Source organism: Paramormyrops kingsleyae, chromosome 4 (genome assembly GCF_048594095.1).
Source record: "Paramormyrops kingsleyae isolate MSU_618 chromosome 4, PKINGS_0.4, whole genome shotgun sequence".
NCBI classification, from domain to species: Eukaryota; Metazoa; Chordata; class Actinopteri; order Osteoglossiformes; family Mormyridae; genus Paramormyrops; species Paramormyrops kingsleyae.
The window spans coordinates 15,780,793-15,803,988 of NC_132800.1; the positions used below are offsets into that span (position 1 = coordinate 15,780,793).

Here is a 23,196-nt window from a genome sequence, read left to right on the forward strand (position 1 = left end):
CGAAAATACATTGTTGATAAGCGTTGCAAATTGTTTTGGGCTAGGGGCCCCACGGGCCCCCTGCACCCCAAGGGCCCCTGGGCAGCGGCCCCGCTGGCCCGGTCCGTAATCCATCCCTGCTCACCATGGTCGACCAGAGAAGTTGAGTGCATGCGCTCATTGTCATATCCAGAGGTTGTCTTTTGGAAATAGACGTAAGAGTGCTGCCAGCATTGCTGCAGAGGCTGAAGGGGGGGGGGGGGGGGGGGTCGGCCTGTCAGTGCTCAAACCATACGCCGCACACTGCATTAAATTGGTCTGCATGGCTGTTGTCCCAGACGGAAGCCTCTTCTAAAGATGATGCACAAGAAAGCCCGCAAACAGTTTGCGGAATATTTCAAAAACAGACAGGATTACTGGAACCATGTCCTGTGGTCTGATGAGACCAAGATAAACTTATTTGGTTCAGATGGTGTCAAGCGTGTGTGGCGGCAACCAGGTGAGGAGGACAAAGACAAGTGTGTCTTGCCTACAGTCAAGCAGGGTGGTGGGAGTGTCATGGTTTGGGGCTGCATGAGTGCTGTTGGCCCTAGGGAGCTACAGTGCATTGAGGGAACCTTGAATGCCAACATGTACTGTGACATACTGAAGCAGAGCATGATCCCCTCCCTTCGGAAACGGGGCCGCAGGGAAGTATTCCAACATGATAACGATCCCAAACACACCTCCAAGACGACCACTGCCATGCTAAAGAAACTGAGGGTAAAGGTCTCCAGACCTAAACCCTATTGAGCATCTGTGGGACCTCAAACGGAAGGTGGAGGAGCGCAAGGTCTCTTAACATCCACCAACTCCGTGATGTCATCATGAAGGATGGAAGAGGATTTCAGGGGCAACCTGTGAAGCTCTAGTGAACTCCATACCCAAGAGGGTTAAGGCAGTGCTGGAAAATAATGGTGGCCATACAAAATATTGACACAGATAGATAGATAGATAGATAGATAGATAGATAGATTAGATAGATAGATGATAGATAGATAGATAGATAGATAGATATAGACTCGTAGCACACACACAGACACAAAATGAAAAAATATGACATTTGTGTGCTATATCCTTCATTCTCATGTACATTGTAGGAACCCTCCACTGCCCCAATGGCGGAATCCAACTGGACAGCCGAAGGTTTGGAACGTGTGTAGGTCCTTCCGAGAGCTCCTGTAAAGTTACTTACCCTTTTAGGTAAAACCGAATTGACTCCAATTTAATTAAAGATCTTTTATGGCATTTTTGTCATGACATTTCTGTTATTCAGATTGCTCCTGGCCTGTGCTTTCTATTGCTTAACTCCCATTAATCCCGGACGGTGGAGTACACCGGATTCGCCTCGGGGGAGAGGGCGATCCGCGGGTCTGCTAGAGTGTTGGAAATAAACCCAGTCTACCGGAAACATGCAGAGGTTAGCAAAGTCAGACAGCGAAGAAGTACTTAAAACACAGTTTATTCACAATTAATTCAAGACACATCAATTTAACCAAATATAACATCAATGTAAGTTGACCATGTGGCTACAATTCCTAAATTATACCATCCAATCAAAAACAATACAACAATTACATACCTTAGCTGAGTGGACACACAGTAACTGCAGAAAATATCTGATTACAGATGTAGATTCATACAGCACTATGTGGGAGCTCTGATTACAGAGTGTCTCCCCATGCTACTCTGGAGCTCTTCCTTAAGTATTCCAAACCAAGTGACAGGCTATATCAAAGGTTGTGATTGATTATTTTAGGGCCTGCCCTGATCTTGTGTGTGTCTTGGAGAACTGTTGATCTTATCAATTCTCAGGCCCTCAGCCAATCAAATTACTTTAGGAGGAATGTGACAATTCCTTTGTTCTACCAGGTGACAAGATCCTCCACTTTGGTGGATTTAGTCTTATTTTCTATATTTCTCTTAGGTGAAAACATACCGCTTTAAGGTTGAGAGTATTGTGCCGGTCATACTGTGACCATTCAAACGAGACCAAACATGGGTGTATGTGTCCCTAATGTTAGTCTGGGGTAATACCTCCTGTGTTGGTGTGAGTTAGCGAGTATAGGATGCATCTGTGTCTTGACGCAACCAGGCCTTGTCGCTGGAATTTGGCTGCAGGGTTCTGGCTGCCCAGTGGGGGTGAGGTGTCCCTTTTGATGTAGTGATCGGGTGATTCGGGTCCAGTCTTGTCGGAGCCGGTGAACCTTTGCTTTAGGACACTGGGTGGAACATTGCAGGCTTGCCAGATCTCAGACTGATGGGGCCTGCAGGCCTGTGGCCTTATAATATTACATAGAACAACATATAAAACACACCAGTACATTGATAGCACTTATTAAAGCTTTACATCTCATTTAAAGGACGCCCCCTTTTTACAGCACAGTGTCCCCATCACTGCACTGGGATCCACACAGACCACAGGATGTTAACCTGCTAACCACACTAACACCTCTTCAGCAGCAACCACGCTTTCCTGGTTGGTCTTGTTGGGTTCAGCCACCCTCCTGATGAGAAGGGATCACACAGCAGACATATTATTTGTACCATGGTACCCCCTTTATTACCTTTGCAGATCGATCCGGGAACAAGTCAGTCACACAGTTCGGTGCAGACAAGTTCAACGCTTCTTTGTTAGAGCTATTTATACTGCAACTGGGGGGGCACTTCCCCCTCAGTACCTCTCCACTCCATTGTACAATAACATATTTTGACATCTGCTTCGGTTAGTACATGTCCCCCCACTCAGCATTTTGTCACTGTTGGGTTCAGTCACCCTCCGGGTCCGTGATGAGAAAGGATCCTGAAGGGTTAATCATTTAAGAATGCAACTAATAATTTTATAATTATATGGCCTCTAACCCAATGAAGAAAATAGACATGGGAACCGATATTGGGATGAGGTGATCTCACCATGTAGATGGGAAAAATCAAGAACTGTCAGCATGAGGGCAGGTCAGGGTGACCTTGTACCAGACAGTAAGAGAACAGGAACCCATCATATAGCTGACACTTATTTTTACTCTTTTCTGGGAACATGCACACATACTAACTAGAGCAAAAGCCAAAATCTGTGGTAGTCACGTAGATGGAAAAGTACCGAAAAGGGGGGGCCACACCCCAAAGGGCCTATAAAGACCTAGAGCCGACCCCTATGGTTCGAGCATCTTCTTGTACATGCTGAATGTATGTCAGATGATCGCTCCCAGATTGCAATCTGTTAGAGAATAAACTGGTGACTTGCAACTACTCCTCGACTGTGCTGTGAATCTCTTCTCATCAACGGACCCGGCGGAGTTCTGACTCCAACAATCCACACCAGAGACGAGGAGTCGTTGCAGAAAATCACCAGTTTATTCTCTGATCGATTGCAATCGGGAGCAACCAACTGACATACAGACAGCATGTGCAGAAAGAGGCTCAACAATACAGGTCAAGTCTGCCCTTTCTATAGCCCCCCCGGGGGCTCCCCCCTCTTCTAATACTCTCTCTGTACGTGACCTCTGCATATTGTGACATTTGCTCCAGTTAGTCCGTTAGTACATCTCCCCCTGTGGAAGTAAAATTGGACATTGGTAGGCCCGGGAGGGGAGGCATATTGGGTGTGTTATGTCTTAGGCCTTAGACCAGAAGACATTGTTTTGAATACTGTGTGACCTCGCTTTGTGATAGCTGCCTGCAGTTGGCTCCGCAGAACCTCGGACCTTGGAGAGGCAGACAGTGGAGCAAAGGGGGGGAGAAACCACTGGCAGGAAGAGACTCGAAGCCGCCCCAACTGGTGCTCAAAGAGTTATAGCTTATTAAAGTAGCTGTAGTAGTCAATATATAATATGTTACGCAATTGCAAATGTATAAGTAATCATGTTAATCATACTAATCGTATGTTAACCATGTATTTGCAGTGATTCAATGACAATACGTCAATGTGTTAATCATTAATCAATGGAACACCCAAACATTAACAGTGATTCAATGTCATATAATCAATATCTATATACATATTGTTGGAGTCTAACTCCGCCGGGTCCGTTGATGAGAAGAGATTCACTGCACACTCGAGGAGTAGTTGCAAGTCACCAGTTTATTGTCGACACGGATTGCAATCAGGGAGCAACCATCTCACATACATACAACATGTACAGCAAGAAGGTTAAGCTCCAACCACATGTATCGGCTCTGCTCCTTTATAGGCCTTCTGGGGTGTCAACCCCCCCCCCCCCCCTTGTCTCCTCGGTACTTTCCCCTGTTTGTGACTACAACACAATCCGACCTTTGTTCTACCCATCTGGTATATATCATAATATAAATGTTCTGACGTTATAGTCTGATTTGCCAGCAAGCCCTCTAGCCAACAGGTTCATGTCCCCGTCTCTTGTCTAGCACTTGATTAATATAAACATCGGTTAAATGATAAATTCCTGTTTTGTGCACACTCTGTTCCTAATGGTCTGCAGCTGCATAGGTGAACTCAGGCCCAGTATCAATTCCCCTTTCTGCTATTAACTATATTAGAGAAGCTTCTGTTAGATATTAGTGGCTGCGTGGCTGCATATATGTCTTTTATTAGATATTAGTAACTATACAGACGTACTCACTCATTAATCCCTCAATTTCTCAAGTAGAGTCTAGAAGCCAAGACAGCTTCAGGTAAATTGAGCAGAATGGGTGACCTTTACCTTGCTACAGTACCAAGGTGAACCAATATAGCAGGAGAATTGTGTTTTTTATACATTTGAGCTTGGTTTGTTGGTGTTTTGTGATCAATCAGGACTTAGAAGTCCTTATTGGGAATTGGGAGTTATGGTTTATCAACTGGTTGCTCTATGTGCTGGTGTGAGAATTTCTTTACTCACCAAACTGAGAGGTCCAGACTTTTATTCTAAGTGACTCTCTGTGTTATCAGAGATGTTGATTTATAATTTCTCTACCACAACAGGAGGTATAAAAACAGCACAGGGCTGGGGTTTGGAGTGTCACGATGCTGGATGCCTCAGGTACTGAAACCCAGGCAGCACTGATTGGAAATGATCACTCATTAAGCTCATACACTGTCAGCTGCAGGGATTTTGCAGAGACTGGTGGCTGTATGGGGCAGGTTGGTTGTCACCATTAGGTCTCAGTTTAATATGTGACTTTTTCGGTTTATATTTCCATTACACTAAATTGTGCAAAGTTGCATTTTTCTCAAATCGGCCTTTTATGGTGTTTTTCTATATAAATAAGCTATAACTGTTGTAAGGCCAGGTTGGTTGAACCATGTTATCTAGCAACTTTGTCCCATTAAATCTCTGACCCAGAATAACCCACAGTGACAATAATTTGATTAATCCCCACAAGTCTGTAAATCTGCAATCTGCTGAATCTGAAAGAAGATTCAATATGATCACAAGCCAGCTGTTATCTTCTCCTCAGGTTCATACTCACTGTGATTGAGGCCACAGCCTCTCTCAGCTCCTGCAGCTCCTTCTCTCTCATCTGAATTCTCTGCTGAAATTCCCTCTGTGTTTCACCCATTTGTTTCTACAGACAGGAAACAAGATGACAAAACAAGTTTGTTTCATTAATTCATTAATCATCCTGTCCAGGGTGGACCCCAGCCTTGGGCCCTATGCTGCCTGGGAAAGGATCCAGGCGCTCTCTGTGACCCTGACCTGGATTACCGGTTAGGAGATGGATGGATGGATGGATATTTGTAAATATCATAATCTGGACATAGACCCTTTGGTCCTGTTTCCACCTGGTATTAACATGCGTCCTGGGTGATCCAATCACAAGTGGACAGAGCTAATTACAGGTGTGAAGACACCCAGGACACATTGAAGATGCATTGAGATCCGATCACTCAAACCACATTGGGAGGTGGTCAGGGCCGCATATGGCCACATTCTTACAGCAATGTGAAGGCGAATGTGTCCTGGGCTGCATTGCAGGACCGGCTACTCAACTGACGTCCTATTTGATTCATGTCAGATCGCATGTCAGTTGATAATGAGCCACTGTGTAGCAAACTGCACTGTGAACAACAATAATGCATCTTTTCTCCTGTGACACTAAAAACTCTGAATCTGCTGGGAAGTTGGTTTAATATTGGACTGTTGTGACCCATTCATATGGAAACCGTGTCATAGTGTGCATCACTGATGTTCCACGCAAATTCAGGAAAGAAAATGTGTAAGATGTGATTATTAAAGATGTTTCAGAATTTGCACAGATCATATGTTTAATGAGCATGTTGGGGCGCGGCCTGGTGCAGGCAGGGAAACAAGGTGACGATCCACTTAAAAGCTCCAAGACAAAGAGATTTAAGGAAACTGAACAAAACTGGAAAGACACAAGGAACAACAAGGGGTCAGAACTGACCAGGGAAAAAGTAGCTAAGAAAACGACACGTAGACTAACAGAGGAAATGGGGCAGCTATGTGGTCAGGGGGTTTGCGTGCCTCAGTGACCCTAAGAGCTACACCAGCAGAAGCTTAGCCTTCAGGTGCGACCCCCAAGTTGGACAGGTCTTAGGGTAGAGGCCTGACAAAGTGCAATCCAATTACTGGACAAAAACAGTTATCCAGAGCACCACCCCACCCCTTTCCCGCCTTTGTCGCCACCATGTGCCCCCTTCACATTTCTGTCTGCCCCCTCATATATGCATGTCTAGAACCGGCCCCGATGTATGTACATATTTATAGCACGCCGATTATTATAGAATTAGTAATTGCATTATTGTATGATTAACCCCTCATCATCCTGCCCTGCCGGCACCAGTCAGTTTTCTCATTTCTATTAGTTACAGCCTTATAGAATCATTCCCACATCAGCCACATTTGTTTTAGAATTTACCCCTCAATTTGCCATGCAAGCTATTTACACAATTCAGTTCCCTTTCGCAACTCCGTTTACTGTGGGGCCCATTCCTCTCCTGTACGCGCAGTTGTCAGCAGATTAACCCTCTCCTTTCATCATGCCCTGCTTTAAGCTATATTCTCCTTTTCCTCTATTCATTGTATGTTCTTTATAATTCTATTGAATCCCACAGTCTCCTATCCAAGTACTGACCAGACCCTAACCTGCTTACCTTCAGGTTGATTATCTAGTCAGAACTGTGTGTCTGTATAGTTTATCTCATGTATTATTTTACACACACATTCAAACTCCAGTGTTTGCTCAGTCTGCTCTTCTCAGTCTGGCCTCAGTCCAAAACCACACCTACTGCAGCCTGAGAAGCAGGAAGTTCCTCCCACTCTCTCACACAGACGACTGTGAGAGAAAACAAAACTGAATCCTTTCAGTGCTCGTGGTAAAATGGCAGAAGCCAGTTCCACACTGGATCAGAACCAGTTCAGCTGTCCAATCTGTCTGGATCTACTGAAGGATCCAGTGACTATCAACTGTGGACACAGTTACTGTATGAGCTGCATTAAGAGTTACTGGGATCATGCTGGAGTTTACAGCTGCCCCCAGTGCAGACAGACCTTCGTACCCAGACCTGTTCTGGGCAGAAACACCATCCTGGCTGAAGTGGTGGAGAACCTGAAGAAGACTGGACTACAAGCAGCTACTCCTGCTGACCATTATGCTGGACCTGGAGATGTGGAGTGTGACGTCTGTACTTGGAGAAAACGCAAAGCTGTCAAATCCTGCCTGGGGTGTCTGGCCTCTTACTGTGAAACTCACCTCCAGCCTCACTATGAGTCTCCAGCTTTTAAGAAGCACAAGCTGACTGATGCCACTGGACATCTGCAGGACAAGGTCTGTTCCCACCGTGACAAACCCCTGGAGGTCTACTGCCGTACCGACCAGCAGTGTATCTGTCTGCTTTGTGTTATGGATGAACATAAAGGCCATGTTACAGTCTTAGCTGTTGCAGGAAGGGCTAAAGTTAATTTTAAATAAATGGATTTTGTCTTGAGATGTTAGTGTACAGTAATTGCTACAAAACACTCAGAACAAGTCTGGTTTGGTAAAATGAAAGAAAAATTTACTGAAAGTGCAAGTTTAAAAAGTTCTGATTGAATTTGTACTGAAAATCCTTCAAACATCTAATCGTGTGACTGCAGCTGAATATATACAGCAAGCAAACAGGGTCAAGAGGTTCACTTACTGTTTGGCTGAGCATCTGAATGGCTGAGATATGTGAGCTAAGAGGGTTTAAATATGGTGTGATCATGCATACAGTGGCTATCAATTAACCGGGCTGGAACTGGGGCCCGTTTCAGAAAGCAGGATGTCTTGCTTAGCCAGATGTATTTAAGGTAGTCTGGGCTAAATATAACTGAATGAAGAAAAAGGCCATTTAAACTGGGACACATTAAATACAACAAGTTATCCGGCTAAGCAAGAAATTTTGCTTTTTTAAACCAGTCACTGGTTTTGCTAAATGGCTGTCCGATTTGCTGCACTGGAACATGTTTAAGTCGTCTGTGACGTCATTCCCAGCTCTGAGTTCCGACCTCCGAGGTAAATGGAGCTCAGCATAAGAGTAGCGGCTCCATCATCTCAGAAACAGCCACCGTCCTGGGATTTTAATTTCACACACTCCAGTGTGTAGAGTTTCCTGAGAATGGTGCAGTAAACATGAAACAGCCAGAGTGTGATAATTCTGGGGCAGCCTGTGGCTGAGTGGGCTAAGCCTCTCTGCCTATGATCAGAATATTGCTAGTTCAAGCCTGGCCTTGGCACATCTGGGGTTCCCTGAGCAAGGCCCTTAACCCCCAGCTCCCTGGGTGCTGCTATGGGTGGCTGCCCTTTGCAGCCAGTTTACTCTCACCTACAGAGAGCAAGGGGGGTGTTAAGAGAATTTCCCCACAGGGATCAGTGAAGGTATCAATTATTGTTATTATTGAAACACCTTGTTAATTAGTGAGGGGTTAATTGTACAATTATGCAGCTACTAATTTCTAATAAAATAGCATCTAAAATATTGTAGATAGCAGAAAGAGGAACTGATACTAGGCCTGCATGATGGAAAGATCTCACCCACGCAGCTGGAGAGAATCAAGAACTGATAGTGTGCACAAACAGGAACCCATCATCTAACCGACACTTATTTTAACTTAGTGCTAAACAAAAGCGGGGACATGCACCCGCTGGCTAATGGACTTGCTGGCAAACTAGAGCAAACGTCAAAACATTTATGCATATACTAGCTGAGTAGAGCAAAGGTCAAAACATGTTGTAGTCACGTACATGGGAAAGTACCGAGAAGAGGGGGGGTGACACCCCAGAAGGCCTAAAAAGAGACAGAGCCGATACATATGGTTCGAGCTTCTTCCTGTACATGCTGAATAGGGCTGGGTGATACTGCAAAATTTGGTATCGATCCGATACCAAGTAAATACAGGGCCAGTATCGCCGATATTGATACCGATACTGATACTTTTACTTTAAAAAGCATGCACTTGAACCTAAATGTACTTTTCTGTAGGGGAGAACAGTGTGTCATGATTTATGAGTTGAATGCTCTCAAAGCAGCTATAATTAAATGTATATGTTAAAACCCAGGACAAATTTTAAACACTTTTAAGCCAAATAAAAACATTTTTATTATTGTAATGATCTGGATTTGCAAACACAAACTTACTATATTACTAGAGAAACGGTCCTTTGCAATCATTTCAGCAAGGCTCTTTGTAATTTCAATAGCTCTTGGGGAATCACCTAGGTAAAACAGAAAAATAATTAAGTATAGCCAAAAGCCTATCTTACCTATGTAGCCAAAATAAAAATCCTATAGTGTCCCTTTCACAGTTAACACAAAAGGGATATTCAGACATTTTCATATTTTAAGTTCATGGTATACAGTGGTGGCCAGAATTATTAGAACACCTGTATTCTCACCAGCTAAAAAATGTTTTTAAGTGTTTTTTTATTATTATTTCCTACTAACACAAGCAAAAGATAACTGACTTAAAACCATTTTTTTAGTTGGTGAAAAAACTACTGTTCTAATCATTTTGGCCACCACTGTATATTTTTAAATTCCAAAATAATTCATATGAATAGCAGGTTTTAATGGTGTTAGGTATATAGGCTATATTTAATCAGCCTGATGATGAAAGTAACAAGTTCAACTATGACCAAGTATTCGTTTTTTTTTCTCTTCTAATTGGCATTAACTAATACTGAATGTCCTATATAACTCAAATATTAATTTCACCACTGTAGCTAGCTACCTGGATATTCATTGCCTCTCCGAAACGACTCGGCCAGTGACCTCTGTCTCAGGGCTGGCACTGCTGGGGGTCTGTCTGGAGGATTTGCCTCCTCTTCTCTCCTTTTTTGCAGCTCGGCGTTCTCTTTTTCGTGTTGTTTTATGTGTTTGTGTAGATTTGTGGTGTTGCCACAGTATCGAATAGACTTTCTACAAACATCGCAGTTTGCAATATTTTCGTTTACTGCAGTAAAATAACTCCAAACAGCGCTCCTCTTTCTTTCCGTCATCTCAGAACAGCCAAAAGTGCTTGCGCTTTGGCGCTGCTGAGTCACGTGATGAAAGGACAACTAATAACAGCAGAGCAGGGAGGAGAGAGACATGTTCGCTCTTTTATTAAACAGGAGCAATGTACTTTGGCGTAAATGAGATAAAATTTAAATAAAAGTATCGATCTCGGAAGGCTACTATCCACTGAGGGGTTAATGATTGAGTGCGCTTGCATAGTTACTAATATCTAATAAAAGACATATGTGCAGCCACGCAGCCACTAATATCTAACCGAAGCTTCTCTATCATTAATCATAACAGAAAAGGGGAATTGATACTGGCCCTGCACTATGGAAAAGAACTTACCGATGCAGGTGCAGACCAGTAGGAACAGAATGTGCATAAAAACAGGAACTTAGCATTTAACCAATGTTTATATTAATCAGGTGCCAGACAAGAGACGGGGACATGAGCCTACTGGCTAAAGGGCTTGCGGGCAGATCAGACCATAACGTCAGAACATTATATTAAGATATATTACCTATCTAGAGCTTGCTGGCCAATCAGACTATAATGTCAGAACAATTATATTAAGATATGTACCAGACGGGTTGAACAAAGGTTGGAATGTGTTGTTGTCACGAGCAGGGGAAAGTACCGAAGAGAAGAAGGGGGGGTTGTCACCCCAGAAGGCCTATAAAGGGGCAGACTCGATACCTGTGGCTCGAGCTTAGCCCTCTTGCTGTACATGCTGTACTGTATGTGTGTGAGATGGTCGCTCCCTGATTGCAATCAGAATAAGATAATAAACTGGTAACTTGCAACAACTCCTCTGGTGTGCTGTGAGTCTCTTCTCATCAACGGACCCGGCGGAGTTTGACTCCAACACCACCCGATATCAATACCAACGTTGGTATCGATACTATCGATATTAGGATAATGCTGAATGTATGTCATATAGTTGCTCCCTGATTGCAATCAGAATAGACAATAAACTGGTGACTTGCAACTACTCCTCGACTATGCAGTGAATCTCTTCTCATCAACGGACCCGGCGGAGTTCGACTCCAACATTAGAGGGGTCCGATGAGAATGACCAGCCCTGTTTAAGCTGACAGGAAACCCACAAATGCAAAACTATGAGCTCAGTACAACAGTGGTGAGTCAAAGGCTCTGTTCACACCTGGTATTAGGCCACTTAAAATTAATAAATTGTTTTACATGGCCGCCCGCCTCGATTTTTTTTATATTTTATATTTTTCAAAAAATCCGTTTTTTCACCTCAAAAACTGTCAGAGATCGTCAATATGCACGCGCGCCATCTACCGTTAGTTTAACAACTAACGGTGGTCATTTGAAATCATCTTGTGTTTCTCTCAAAATGGCCGCTGTGGGTGAAAACTCTTGAATGTCAGCCTCGGATTTTTCAATTTGACGCTTCTCGGACAATGGTTTTTATCGTTTGTCAGATTGTGTGTGGGCCCATGGTATTAAAATCTTGGCAGGGCATCAATATACCGAGTAATGTTACCCTTCGCGAGCTGTTTGAGAACTTTTCTAGTTTTAGTATATCTCTGTTGCCGTTCGTCTTTTCGCTAAAAATATAAAATATAAAATCCCCTACTCACCAATATTTTAGAAATTTGAGTCATGTAAAACAATTTATTAATTTTAAGTGGCCTTAACATGCATCTCCACATGCATCTCGACTGACCATCTGTAATTGGATCTCACTTTCCGCAGTAATTAAAATAAGCACGTAAATAACTAACATATGCAGAATCTACCGAACATTAAAAGAAGGACAAGAAGGAATCAGAAGCTATTAGCACATTTTAGGGTAACAAAAACGCCTAAGATGTTTGTACGGAACGCCATGATACTCAAATAAAATAAATATATCTAAAGATAAATAAAATCATAAATAAATATTTCAATGACGTTGTTACGCCCAGCTCGTCCGATCCTCGTGTGTGCCACGCCCACCTCGTTACCGCGTGTTAATTCCCGATTGTCATCACCTGTTTCCTGTTTCTCTTGGCTTGTGCTGTGTATTTAGTCCGCGTCTAAGTTAGTCTTCCCAGATCTGTCATTGATGTTTAGTCGCCGTCTGCCCCGTGTCTTCTCAATAAACCCGTTTGCCTGTGGATTGTCGCCTTCCGGCCTCGTCTTTCCCCGCGAACACAACAGATGTGTCCCTTTATTTTTAAATAATTCCATAAAAGATATTATATTTCATAATAACACTTGTCTTCTATGTATAATTGTTAAATTGTATTTTGTAATAATGTTGCGATTCTCATTAGAAAGTTATAATATATTATTTGACATAATGCAAATGTAATTACTTAAATAATTCAAACTATACTCTCCTGAGACAAAAGGAAAAAAGTGTCCTTCAATTTTAGGTTATTTGTCTTTGGAGGAAATAAGACATCTTACAATTTAGATTTTTTCAAATTTATTTTTATTTTTAATTTTACAGCATGTCCTCTTTAGCGCACAACAAGAATAAATATGTTTCCTAACACCAGTGAAATGATAGATGCAAAAACAAAATGTACACTACAATTGACATAAATGAATGGGTGGGGTCTCAGGAGGATATTTCACAATAAATTTTTCATGTTATACACATGCATTTTTATACTACGTCAACAGTTTTTTTGCAGGATTGACACTCCAGCCACTGGAAAAAACTCTAGTCCATTCAGATTGGTGTGGTGCTGAGGTATCACACACTGCACCGCTGCAGCCTGAGGTGGTTGGTCATATGGTGGGTGTGGTACGGCACTGTAATAAACCACTAATACATTTAATTATAATAATATTGTGCCGAGCGGGGATGGAACGGAGACAAAGGCGCAGACGTCAGGGTATCGGGGAATACGGGGTTTAATTACAGGTAAGGCAGGCAAAACGCAGACGGACAATACAATGACTGGACTGGGGAAACAAACTGAAACGCGGACTTAATACAGAGGACTAATGACAACAACCAGAAACAGCTGATCACACGGGGATTCCATGTGGGGTTAACAAGGGGGCGTGGCACACGGAAGGAGCGGATGATTGGGGCAGGACAGGGGTAATGTTTGGATAAGATCTTTGTCGTTTTCGAAGCCATTAAGAAAAAAATGCTCTTATTGTTTTATCCTGTTCATTTATGTTTAAATGCTAAAAAAAAAAAAAATATTTAGATGTCATTTTTAGGACGTCAGTTGAGTAGCCGGTCCTGCAATGCAGCCCAGGACACATTCGCCTTCACATTGCTGTAAGAATGTGGCCATATGCGGCCCAGACCACCTCCCAGTGTAGTTTCAGTGATCAGATCTCAATGCATCTTCAATGTGTCCTGGGTGCCTTCACACCTGTAATTAGCTCTGTCCACTTGTGATTGGATCACCCAGGACGCATGTTAATAAAAGGTGGAAACAGGACCAAAGGGTCTATGTCCAGATTATGATATTTACAAATATCCATCCATCTATCCATCCATCCATCCATCCATCTCCTAACCGGTAATCCAGGTCAGGGTCACAGAGAGCGCCTGGATCCTTTCCCAGGCAGCATAGGGCCCAAGGCTGGGGTCCACCCTGGACAGGATGATTAATGAATATGATCTCAGCTAATGAAACAAACTTGTTTTGTCATCTTGTTTCCTGTCTGTAGAAACAAATTGGTAAAACTCAGAGGGAATTTCAGCAGAGAATTCAGATGAGAGAGAAGGAGCTGCAGGAGCTGAGAGAGGCTGTGGCCTCAATCACAGTGAGTATGAACCTGAGGAGAAGATAACAGCTGGCTTGTGATCATATTGAATCTTCTTTCAGATTCAGCAGATTGCAGATTTACAGACTTGTGGGGATTAATCAAATTATTGTCACTGTGGGTTATTCTGGGTCAGAGATTTAATGGGACAAAGTTGCTAGATAACATGGTTCAACCAACCTGGCCTTACAACAGTTATAGCTTATTTATATAGAAAAACACCATAAAAGGCCGATTTGAGAAAAATGCAACTTTGCACAATCTAGTGTAATGGAAATATAAACCGAAAAAGTCACATATTAAACTGAGACCTAATGGTGACAACCAACCTGCCCCATACAGCCACCAGTCTCTGCCAAATCCCTGCAGCTGACAGTGTATGAGCTTAATGAGTGATCATTTCCAATCAGTGCTGCCTGGGTTTCAGTACCTGAGGCATCCAGCATCGTGACGCTCCAAACCCCAGCCCTGTGCTGTTTTTATACCTTCTGTTGTGGTAGAGAAATTATAAATCAACATCTCTGATAACACAGAGAGTCAGAATAAAAGTCTGGACCTCTCAGTTTGGTGAGTAAAGAAATTCTCACACCAGCACATAGAGCAACCAGTTGATAAACCATAACTCCCAATTCCCAATAAGGACTTCTAAGTCCTGATTGATCACAAAACACCAACAAACCAAGCTCAAATGTATAAAAAACACAATTCTCCTGCTGTATTGGTTCACCTTGGTAGCAAGGTAAAGGTCACCCATTCTGCTCAATTTACCTGAAGCTGTCTCGGCTTCTAGACTCTACTTGAGATATGTATATAGATATTGATTATATGACATTGAATCACTGTTAATGTTTGGGTGTTCCATTGATTAATGATTAACACATTGACGTATTGTCATTGAATCACTGCAAATACATGGTTAACATATGATTAACATGATTACTTATACATTTGCAATTGCGTAACATATTATATATTGACTACTACAGCTACTTTAATAAGCTATAACTCTTTGTGCACCAGTTGGGGCGGCTTCGAGCCTCTTCCTGCAAGTGGTTTCTCCCCCCCCCTTTGCTCCACTGTCTGCCTCTCCAAGGTCCGAGCTTCTGTGGAGCCAACTGCAGGCAGCTATCACAAAGCGGGGTCACACAGTATTCAAAACAATCTCTTCTTGCCTAAGGCCTAAGACATACCAGACACAATATGCCTCCCCTCCCGGGCCTACCAATGTCCAATTTTACTTCCACACTGTCAGCTCACATCACTATTGTACAATGAGGCTCTCTGGACTCTCAAAAGGGGCCAATTGTAATTTACCATCCTCTGCTCCCTGTGTCACCAACAGAGCTCAGCACAGTCAGTAGTGGAGGACAGTGAGAGGATCTTCACTGAGATGATCCACTCCATTGAGAGAAGATGCTCTGAGGTGACAAAGCTGATCAGAGATCAGGAGAAGGCTGCAGTGAGTCAGGCTGAAGGAGACATGGAGATACTAGAGAAGAAGATTGATGAACTGAAGAGGAGACACTCTGAGCTGGAGCAGCTTTCACACACAGAGGATCACATCCATTTCCTCCAGGTAACAGAACAGCTTGACAATATGAAAACCAGAGCATTCAAATGGATGCATGTTCACATTTGTATTTCAGTTAGTCTGTCATTTGTCAGATGTTAATGATCCTGTTAATTAGATTGCCATACACATTTGTTTTGATGAAGCTGTTTAATCAGACTGTGTCTATAGAAGTGCCAGAGTCTTCCTGTCACCCCTGAAGCTGGATTTGGACCCAGAATCTCCGTCAGTCCACGCTGCTCTTTTGAGAATATGAGGAAGGTGGTTTCTGAGCTGAAGGATCAACTGGAGAATGTTTGCAAAAAGAAAATGGCAAAGATCCATCATACAGGTTGATAAAAACATTTTTCAGTCTCTTCATGTTAATATACACCATGCAGACAGAGTATGTAGTACAGTCAGCCTCACGTTCGTGTGACAAAGTCAGTTTTTCTTTCCAACAAGACTAAATATTTATGAAAGCTAGTGAGCTCTAAATTCGACAGGCTGCCAAATCCAGATCACGATTCATCTTTCTTCTACATTACAGAATCCAAAAAACTGTATTATGTGTAACTTACCATGATTTGCAGTTTGTTAAAATGCCTGTTATTGTCCCTCATAATGATAATAATCTACTGCTGGTGTCTCCACAGTGAGTGAAGTCCATCTCCCACAAGTAAATTCCTTTTACTCACATCCCTGTTTCTCTCTGTCTCCTTCTAGTTACCAAAGACACCATCCTACCAGAATTAGTGCCCAGGACCAAAGCAGGATTCTTACAATGTGAGTCTATTCACACACACGCTTCTCTCTCCCTGTATGAGGTGGAGTGTGTTTTATTGTGTTTCGTTTTCTTCTGCTAGATGAGCTTCTCTTTCTCTCCCCTGCTGCCTCCTGGTCTTTCACATTTACATGAGCTGTTTATGTCAGTAGCCTTTGAATCCAGTTGCAAAGCAAGGCAAGTTTATTCAGGGTGTTTTTCCACTGCACCAGGTTCGGTACTTTTGGTACTTTCCCTTTTCCATTGACTTCCGGTCGAGTACCAGTACCAAAAGTTCCAGTACACAAAGTACCCTTTCTTTTATGGTACCTCGAAACTTTGGGGTGGGACTTGCAAACGCATTCATTGTCGATTTAAAATACAATTTTAAAAAGACTAAAAGCCCAAAAAAACAAATAAACAGTTAACTAAAAAGAAGTTACTGTACGCTGTAGAGGCAGTGTATGACTAAACTCCTGCTTAATTTAACTGAAAATTGAAAAGCTGTAGCAAACAGTAACGTTTTAAGCCCTGATTGTAATGAGCTGACAGTGTTAGCATACCTCAGGCCTTCAGGAAGCTTGTTCCACAGACAGGGAGCATAGAGACTAAAAGCTGCTTCACCCTGCTTGGTCTTCATTCTGAGACACTGAGTAAACCTTTCCCAGATGCCCTCAGGGGTCTGGATGCTTCACAACGTTCAAGGAAATTAGTGCCATTTAGTGCCTTGTAGACAAGTAATAATATTTTTAAATCAATCCTGTTCCTGAGACAGCATGTAAGAGAAAAGAAAACACACACACAAACACACACACACACACAAACACAAGTGGAAACAGAGTCAGATAATTTAATTTAAATAGATAAGTAGATAGGTGGATGAGTAAATAAATAGATAAATAATGCAGAGTCACCCCCAGCCAGCCCTTGACTAGCTGCACATTGACGCTCTAAAGAGTAGAGAGAGTCGAAGCAAATGTGCAGAGCGGATGAGGAGGAAGAGGAGAGGAGAAAGAGAGACTACAAGCCATAAGCACAGACCTCAGCTGGAGGTAAAAAAGAGGAATGAAGGTTAAACATGGACACAAGAGACTGAAATGATTTAAGACCCAAGCTGTAAAAATATCACCCAGAGTAGAAATGGCTGATGATGACCATGGTGAGCTAGAGATGGGGCCTCCAGTGTTCAGGACAGGGTTGTGGAACAGTGGAGTGTGGGGGTGTCACTTCGGGAAGGGGCCCAGCAATCGCTCAACCCTCCTCCATGTACGAAGGGCATGGGAAATAACTGGACCAACAGAGGCCGAGAGAGATTTTAATTTTATGGGTAAGAAAGGGAGAGAGGTTAGACAGTGGGGAACGACATCCTGCTTCGATGAGGAGCCAGACAGGGGGATGCTGGGGAGGATTGATCCAACTCCCTTAGGGTGAAAGCATGGTGGTGCAGTTCAAAATGTGGGAGGGCGACACCCCCATCTAACCGGTCACAGATCAGAGTGGAATGTTTAATAGAAGGTCTCTTACCATCCCAAAGAAATGCAGAAACTACAGACTTAACGGAGGCCCAGTATCTAGGTGGAGGAGGAAGCGGAAGTAAGGAACTAACAAAATTAATCCTCAGGAGGACGTTCATTTTAATAATGGCCAGTCTCACCTGGAATGAAAGGGAAAGAGACCATGAGAAGATTGAGATTTTAATACCCTCCAGAACACGGCGGAAACCAGCAGCTGTAAGCTCCGGGACCAGGGGTAGATCAGCATACAGTATAAGGAGATTTTTTGAGGGACACCTTTAACCAGGAAAGGAGAAAAAAGATCGGAATGACGGAGGGCTGCAGCTGGGGGCTCTAATGAGGGATTAAAGAGTAAGAGTGATAAGGGACAACCCTGCCTGGCACCTCGAGAAAGGGGGGGGCGGCATGAAGTACATGCAGCGGGGAAGGGAAGGGGGGGGCGGCATGAAGTACATGCAGCAGGCGGCTCATGTTGTCGGCAGAATGGCGGGACTTAATAAGGCCAGTTTGGTCGGGTGAATCAATTTAGAAATCACCACCTGCAGCGACGAGCAAGTACCTTAGTGAGCAGCTTAACATCGGGATTCATCAGGGAAAAGGAGCCGTAGCTGTTTCCAGAAGGCAGAGAGGAGTTCAGGAGGGAGACCATCGGGTCCTGGGGATTTCCCTGGGCTCATGGAATAAGAAGAGAATCAATCAGAATAAAACTGAAAAAAGGATTTTTTGGTTTCCAGGGGGTTAGTGGTGACGATCCCATCCTTAGTTTTAACTGAAGATGTCACTGAGAATGAGTCACACTGTCTAAGCCTAAGAGCCAATAGTTCACTGGGTCTGGCACCAGAAACATAATAGCGTGACCTGCTGCGATGAACCATAAACTCTGTGCGGTGAGATAGAAGAGAATTCAGCTCAGCTCTTACACTTGTAATGAGGATCTCATGATCCTGATCAACCACTGCAGAACACGCACTTTCTAACTGAGATAGACACTATTCTAGTTCAGAAATTTTCTGACGACCATCGCGAGCCAAACCGCTGGCAAAGGCGACCGTGGCGTCAGGAAGGAAGCCCTTAACAGGCATCCAGCAGCAGGCTGGGGCGTCAGGAAGGAAGCCCTTAACAGGCATCCAGCAGCAGGCTGGGGCGTCAGGAAGGAAGCCCTTAACAGGCATCCAGCAGCAGGCTGGGGCGTCAGGAAGGAAGCCCTTAACAGGCATCCAGCAGCAGGCTGGGGCGTCAGGAAGGAAGCCCTTAACAGGCATCCAGCAGCAGGCTGGGGCGTCAGGAAGGAAGCCCTTAACAGGCATCCAGCAGCAGGCTGGGGCGTCAGGAAGGAAGCCCTTAACAGGCATCCAGCAGGCATCCACCCTCACACGGTCATTTCACACTCCAGCCATCTGAGAGAAGATACTGCAGCATCAGAGCCGGGTCTGCCAGGCTGCGTGGCAGTTTTTACCCCCAGGCTGTCAGGCTCCTCAACACCATGCTGCCCCCCCAGGATCCCTCACTCTGCCCCATCACTGCCTCATCACTGCCTGAACCCCCCCTTAACCCACAACTAAAAGCCACAGACCGACCCTTAAGCGCTGCACTGCACTTAACACTTTGTCACTCTGACATGGGGGCGATAAGAAGAATCCCCATTATTCTCTGTCTGCTCCATTATTCTGCTTCTATTCCTACTTTCGGCTGTTAGAAATTTTAGACGTGTTACTGTTATTACTACTATTATCATACACTGTTTTACACTGTGAACTTAGGCTGTTACAGTGTACATGATGGTGAATTCAGGTCTAACTAATTAAATAAAAATATAATATATTTAATATAGTTCTAACAATATTACACATTACTGTATATTGCACAATGTATTCCTCTTCCTAAACTGCACTATCCCGTATGTCCTTTGCACATTGTCTTGTCTTGTTTGTTATATTGCACTATGTTTATGTTACGCTGTGGTCCCTGAGCTTCGCCATTTCGTCTCTCTGTATACTTATATATGGTGGAGATGACAATGAAGTTCACTTTGACTGTAACTTTGATCTTGGGGTCTTTGTTCATGGTGCAGCAACTTGGCCAAAGAGGGAACTGAGCTGGAAGGCGAAGCTTTCGATTTACCAGTTGATCTACGTTCCTACCCTCACCTATATGGTCCTGAGCTCTGGGTAATGACAGAGAAAATGAGATTGTGATACAAGCAGCAGAAATGAGTTTCCTCAGCAGAGTGTCTGGGCTCAGCCTTAGAGAGAGGGAGAGGAGCTCAGACATTGGGGCTCAAAGTAGAGCCGCTGCTCCTCCGCAGAGAAAGGAGTCAGCTGATGGTTTGGACATCTATCTAGGATGCCTTCTGGACGGCTCCCTGGGGAGGTGTTTCAGGGCATGTCCAACTGGGAGGAGGTGCCGGGGCAGACCCAGAGATTATATATTATATATACCCTGAGAGATTATATATTATATATACCCTGGGAGATTATATATTATATACTGTATACCCTGGGAGATTATATATAATATATACTACATTATATATAGATTATATGTTATATATATATATATATATATTAGGTTAGATAAGTGGCACAAAATGGATGGATGGATGGATGGAACTGTATTGAAAAATAACGCTACTTATGAAAGTAGGCAAGTAAGAATTTTAAGTGAAAATTCCATTGTACTTTGTGTGCATGACACTGCTTTCTTATAAACTTATACTGCCATTAAATTTTGAAGCCGCTGTACACAGAAGGACACAATAGTGTTTGGAATATTTTCTTTTTTCCTCTGAAAATATACAGTTCTTCTGACCACTAATTCTTAAAAAAATCAGATGCTACTTTAATACTATCTGTACCGTATGTAAAGACAATGTCCCGTGACAAAACGTGACCATACTGCCACCCCAATTTCTGGTGGTACTGCATCTTGCGCATGCGTCGCGTTAACCTCATGTAGATGCACAGACGAAGCATGGTAGTTTGCAAAACTCTGCAGCCAATTTACAAGGTAATAAAACTGTTACGTGCATATAAATGTGTATGCATGTGTGTGCAGCCTTGTTCCGAATTGAAAATCTCATGCCAGCCAGTTGATCAAAGTTGGCAGCCTTGTGAACTGGTGCTTTCAATTTGTAAAACGTAGGGAAATATACACAGACATCACTGCTGTGGTACGTGTGCAGGGAATATCAGACTAATAATTTACTACTAATAATAATAATACTTAAATAGGACACGTGCGCGTGTGCAAAGTACACAGCTTGACCGGAAAACTATGAACGTTTCCGTGTACGCATGCGCGGTGTAGATACGCGAGTGTTGCGCTTTGCGGAGAACCAGCCTAGATGCGTCCGCGTCCGCGTCCGCGTTGGGAGCATCGCGTCGGCTCGCTGCTGGACAGAGGTGTGTGTCCAAAGTGGTTTGAAAGAAGTTCATATAGTGACGTAAAGACAAACTTACTTTTAGTGGTAATCTTTGTCGTATAATTTTATGGTTAGTATGTTTGATGAATGCTGTTTGTAATTTTATTTACCTATAATTAAGCCTATTAGTTTAGCACGCGCAGTATTTCGGTGTGTATTCCTGCCGGCGTCTCGCGGGCATCCGACATTTCCTGAGATATTTCACATACTCGAATTCCTGCTTCGTTTTTATATTTTATATATCGTACAGAATAACAGTGCAGGATAAAGTAATTATTCCCCAGTGAGTCTCTCAGCGCGGCGTGTCTCACAGCGCAGGGGGCAGCCGGAGCGTCGCAGACTCGGGCGGCTACATGAGTATATTGGGAATAAAATGTGTGTATTGGAGCGAGTTCTGTGTTAGTGAGTGTGTGAGGTGTGACAGTGATAATGATGGAGATGCTGGGCTTCGTGATGGGATTAATCGCTCTTTCTCCTGCCTACAGACTCCTGCCACCTGACGCTGGACCCCAAAACAGCATACAGAGACCTGTCTCCGTCAGAGGGGAACAGGAAAGCAACACGGGGGGCAAAGCAGCGATATCCTGATCATCCAGAGCGATTTGACTACTGGAGCCAAGTTCTGTGCAGAGAGAGTCTGACTGGTCGCTGTTACTGGGAGGCTGAGCAGAGTGGAGATGGAGCCCGGATAGGAGTGACTTATAAAGGAATCGGGAGGAAAGGAAACAGTGCTGAGTGTCTGCTTGGAGGCAATGACAAGTCATGGATGCTGTTTTGCTCTCCTGACAGTTACTCTGTCTGGCACAATAATAAACAGACTGTCATACCCATAAAGCCCTCAGGCTCCCGCAGAGTAGGAGTGTATCTGGACTGGGCGGCTGGTACTCTGTCCTTCTACAGAGTCTCCTCTGATGGACTGACCCTCCTGTACAGCTTCACCTCCTCATTCACTGAACCCCTCTGCCCAGGGTTTGGGGTTTATTATATAGACTCCTCTGTGTCCCTGTGCATGCTGGGATAGCTCACTGTGTGCTGGAGGAATCATTTTTACCTTATCAGAGTGTCACGTGTCGCTGCTTCTCCATGGCAAAAAGGTAAAATCTGCTTTTTAACCAGTATAACCCTTTTTACTCTGTCTGAAGTGTGACGTATGTTAGACAAAAATAAATGAATGTTTGTTCAGCTTGCCAAACCCATGCAAAATGACTTATGGTCTTTGTTGTTTGTTAATGCACAAAAACTGCCAAAAAAATTAATAGTACATGCAGCTGTACCAATAGAGTGAATTCTGATTCTGAATAAAATAAAATGTAATGAAATGTAATCCTAATGAGTGGGGGGGAGCTTTTCCCCTCCCCTGTATATGTACATTTTATATATTTCTGTCTGTATATTGTATCTTCTACCTGTACACTGACAATAAAGGCTTCCTATTCTATCCTATTAATGTCCCGGTTCAGCGCTGCCCAAAGCGTAACTGAGTAATACACTTAATCCACGCTCTCTGGTGACTGAGCGCAGCAGCCTGATATCGCAGCAGTGATGCTTTGGCCAGCAGGGGGCGGCAGACGGAAGACATTTTATTACAGTTTTTTCCAATTGCTAACACACTAAAATCTAATGTAAAGCTCAACTGCAGAAACTGACACTCAGAGAGCAAAATCTCTCCTCACATTTGCTATATTCAAAACACAAATCACACCTTTGAACACAATAAGCAATTAACTTGACTTCTTTTGCATTAGAGTG

General features: G+C 43.5%; 1 protein-coding gene across 2 annotated transcripts; it reads left to right on the forward strand.

Annotated features, from left to right (window-relative positions):
• Positions 1-7,268: 7,268 nt before the first annotated feature.
• On the forward strand, positions 7,269-22,890 carry LOC111847226 (tripartite motif-containing protein 16-like). 2 transcript variants are annotated; one of them, XM_023818226.2, is made up of 7 exons: positions 7,269-7,761; positions 14,105-14,200; positions 15,543-15,776; positions 15,942-16,101; positions 16,476-16,535; positions 20,098-20,194; positions 21,933-22,176. In XM_023818226.2, the coding sequence occupies exons 1-7, from the start codon at positions 7,315-7,317 to the stop codon at positions 22,033-22,035; spliced, it is 1,197 nt and encodes a 398-aa protein (XP_023673994.2). In that variant the 5' UTR covers positions 7,269-7,314; the 3' UTR covers positions 22,036-22,176. The 2 variants fall into 2 exon arrangements, with proteins under 2 accessions (XP_023673994.2, XP_072567677.1); XM_072711576.1 differs by lacking the exon at positions 20,098-20,194 and having other exon boundaries at positions 21,933-22,890.
• The last annotated feature ends 306 nt before the right edge of the window (positions 22,891-23,196 follow it).

Excerpts from the sequence above, each read along its gene's own strand:
- LOC111847226 (XM_072711576.1), top strand. The coding sequence starts at position 7,315 with ATGGCAGAAGCCAGTTCCACACTGGATCAGAACCAGTTCAGCTGTCCA. Across the intron at positions 7,762-14,104 it reads CTGGACATCTGCAGGACAAG|AAACAAATTGGTAAAACTCA; the intron begins GTCTGTTCCCAC and ends TCCTGTCTGTAG. Across the intron at positions 16,102-16,475 it reads GGCAAAGATCCATCATACAG|TTACCAAAGACACCATCCTA; the intron begins GTTGATAAAAAC and ends GTCTCCTTCTAG.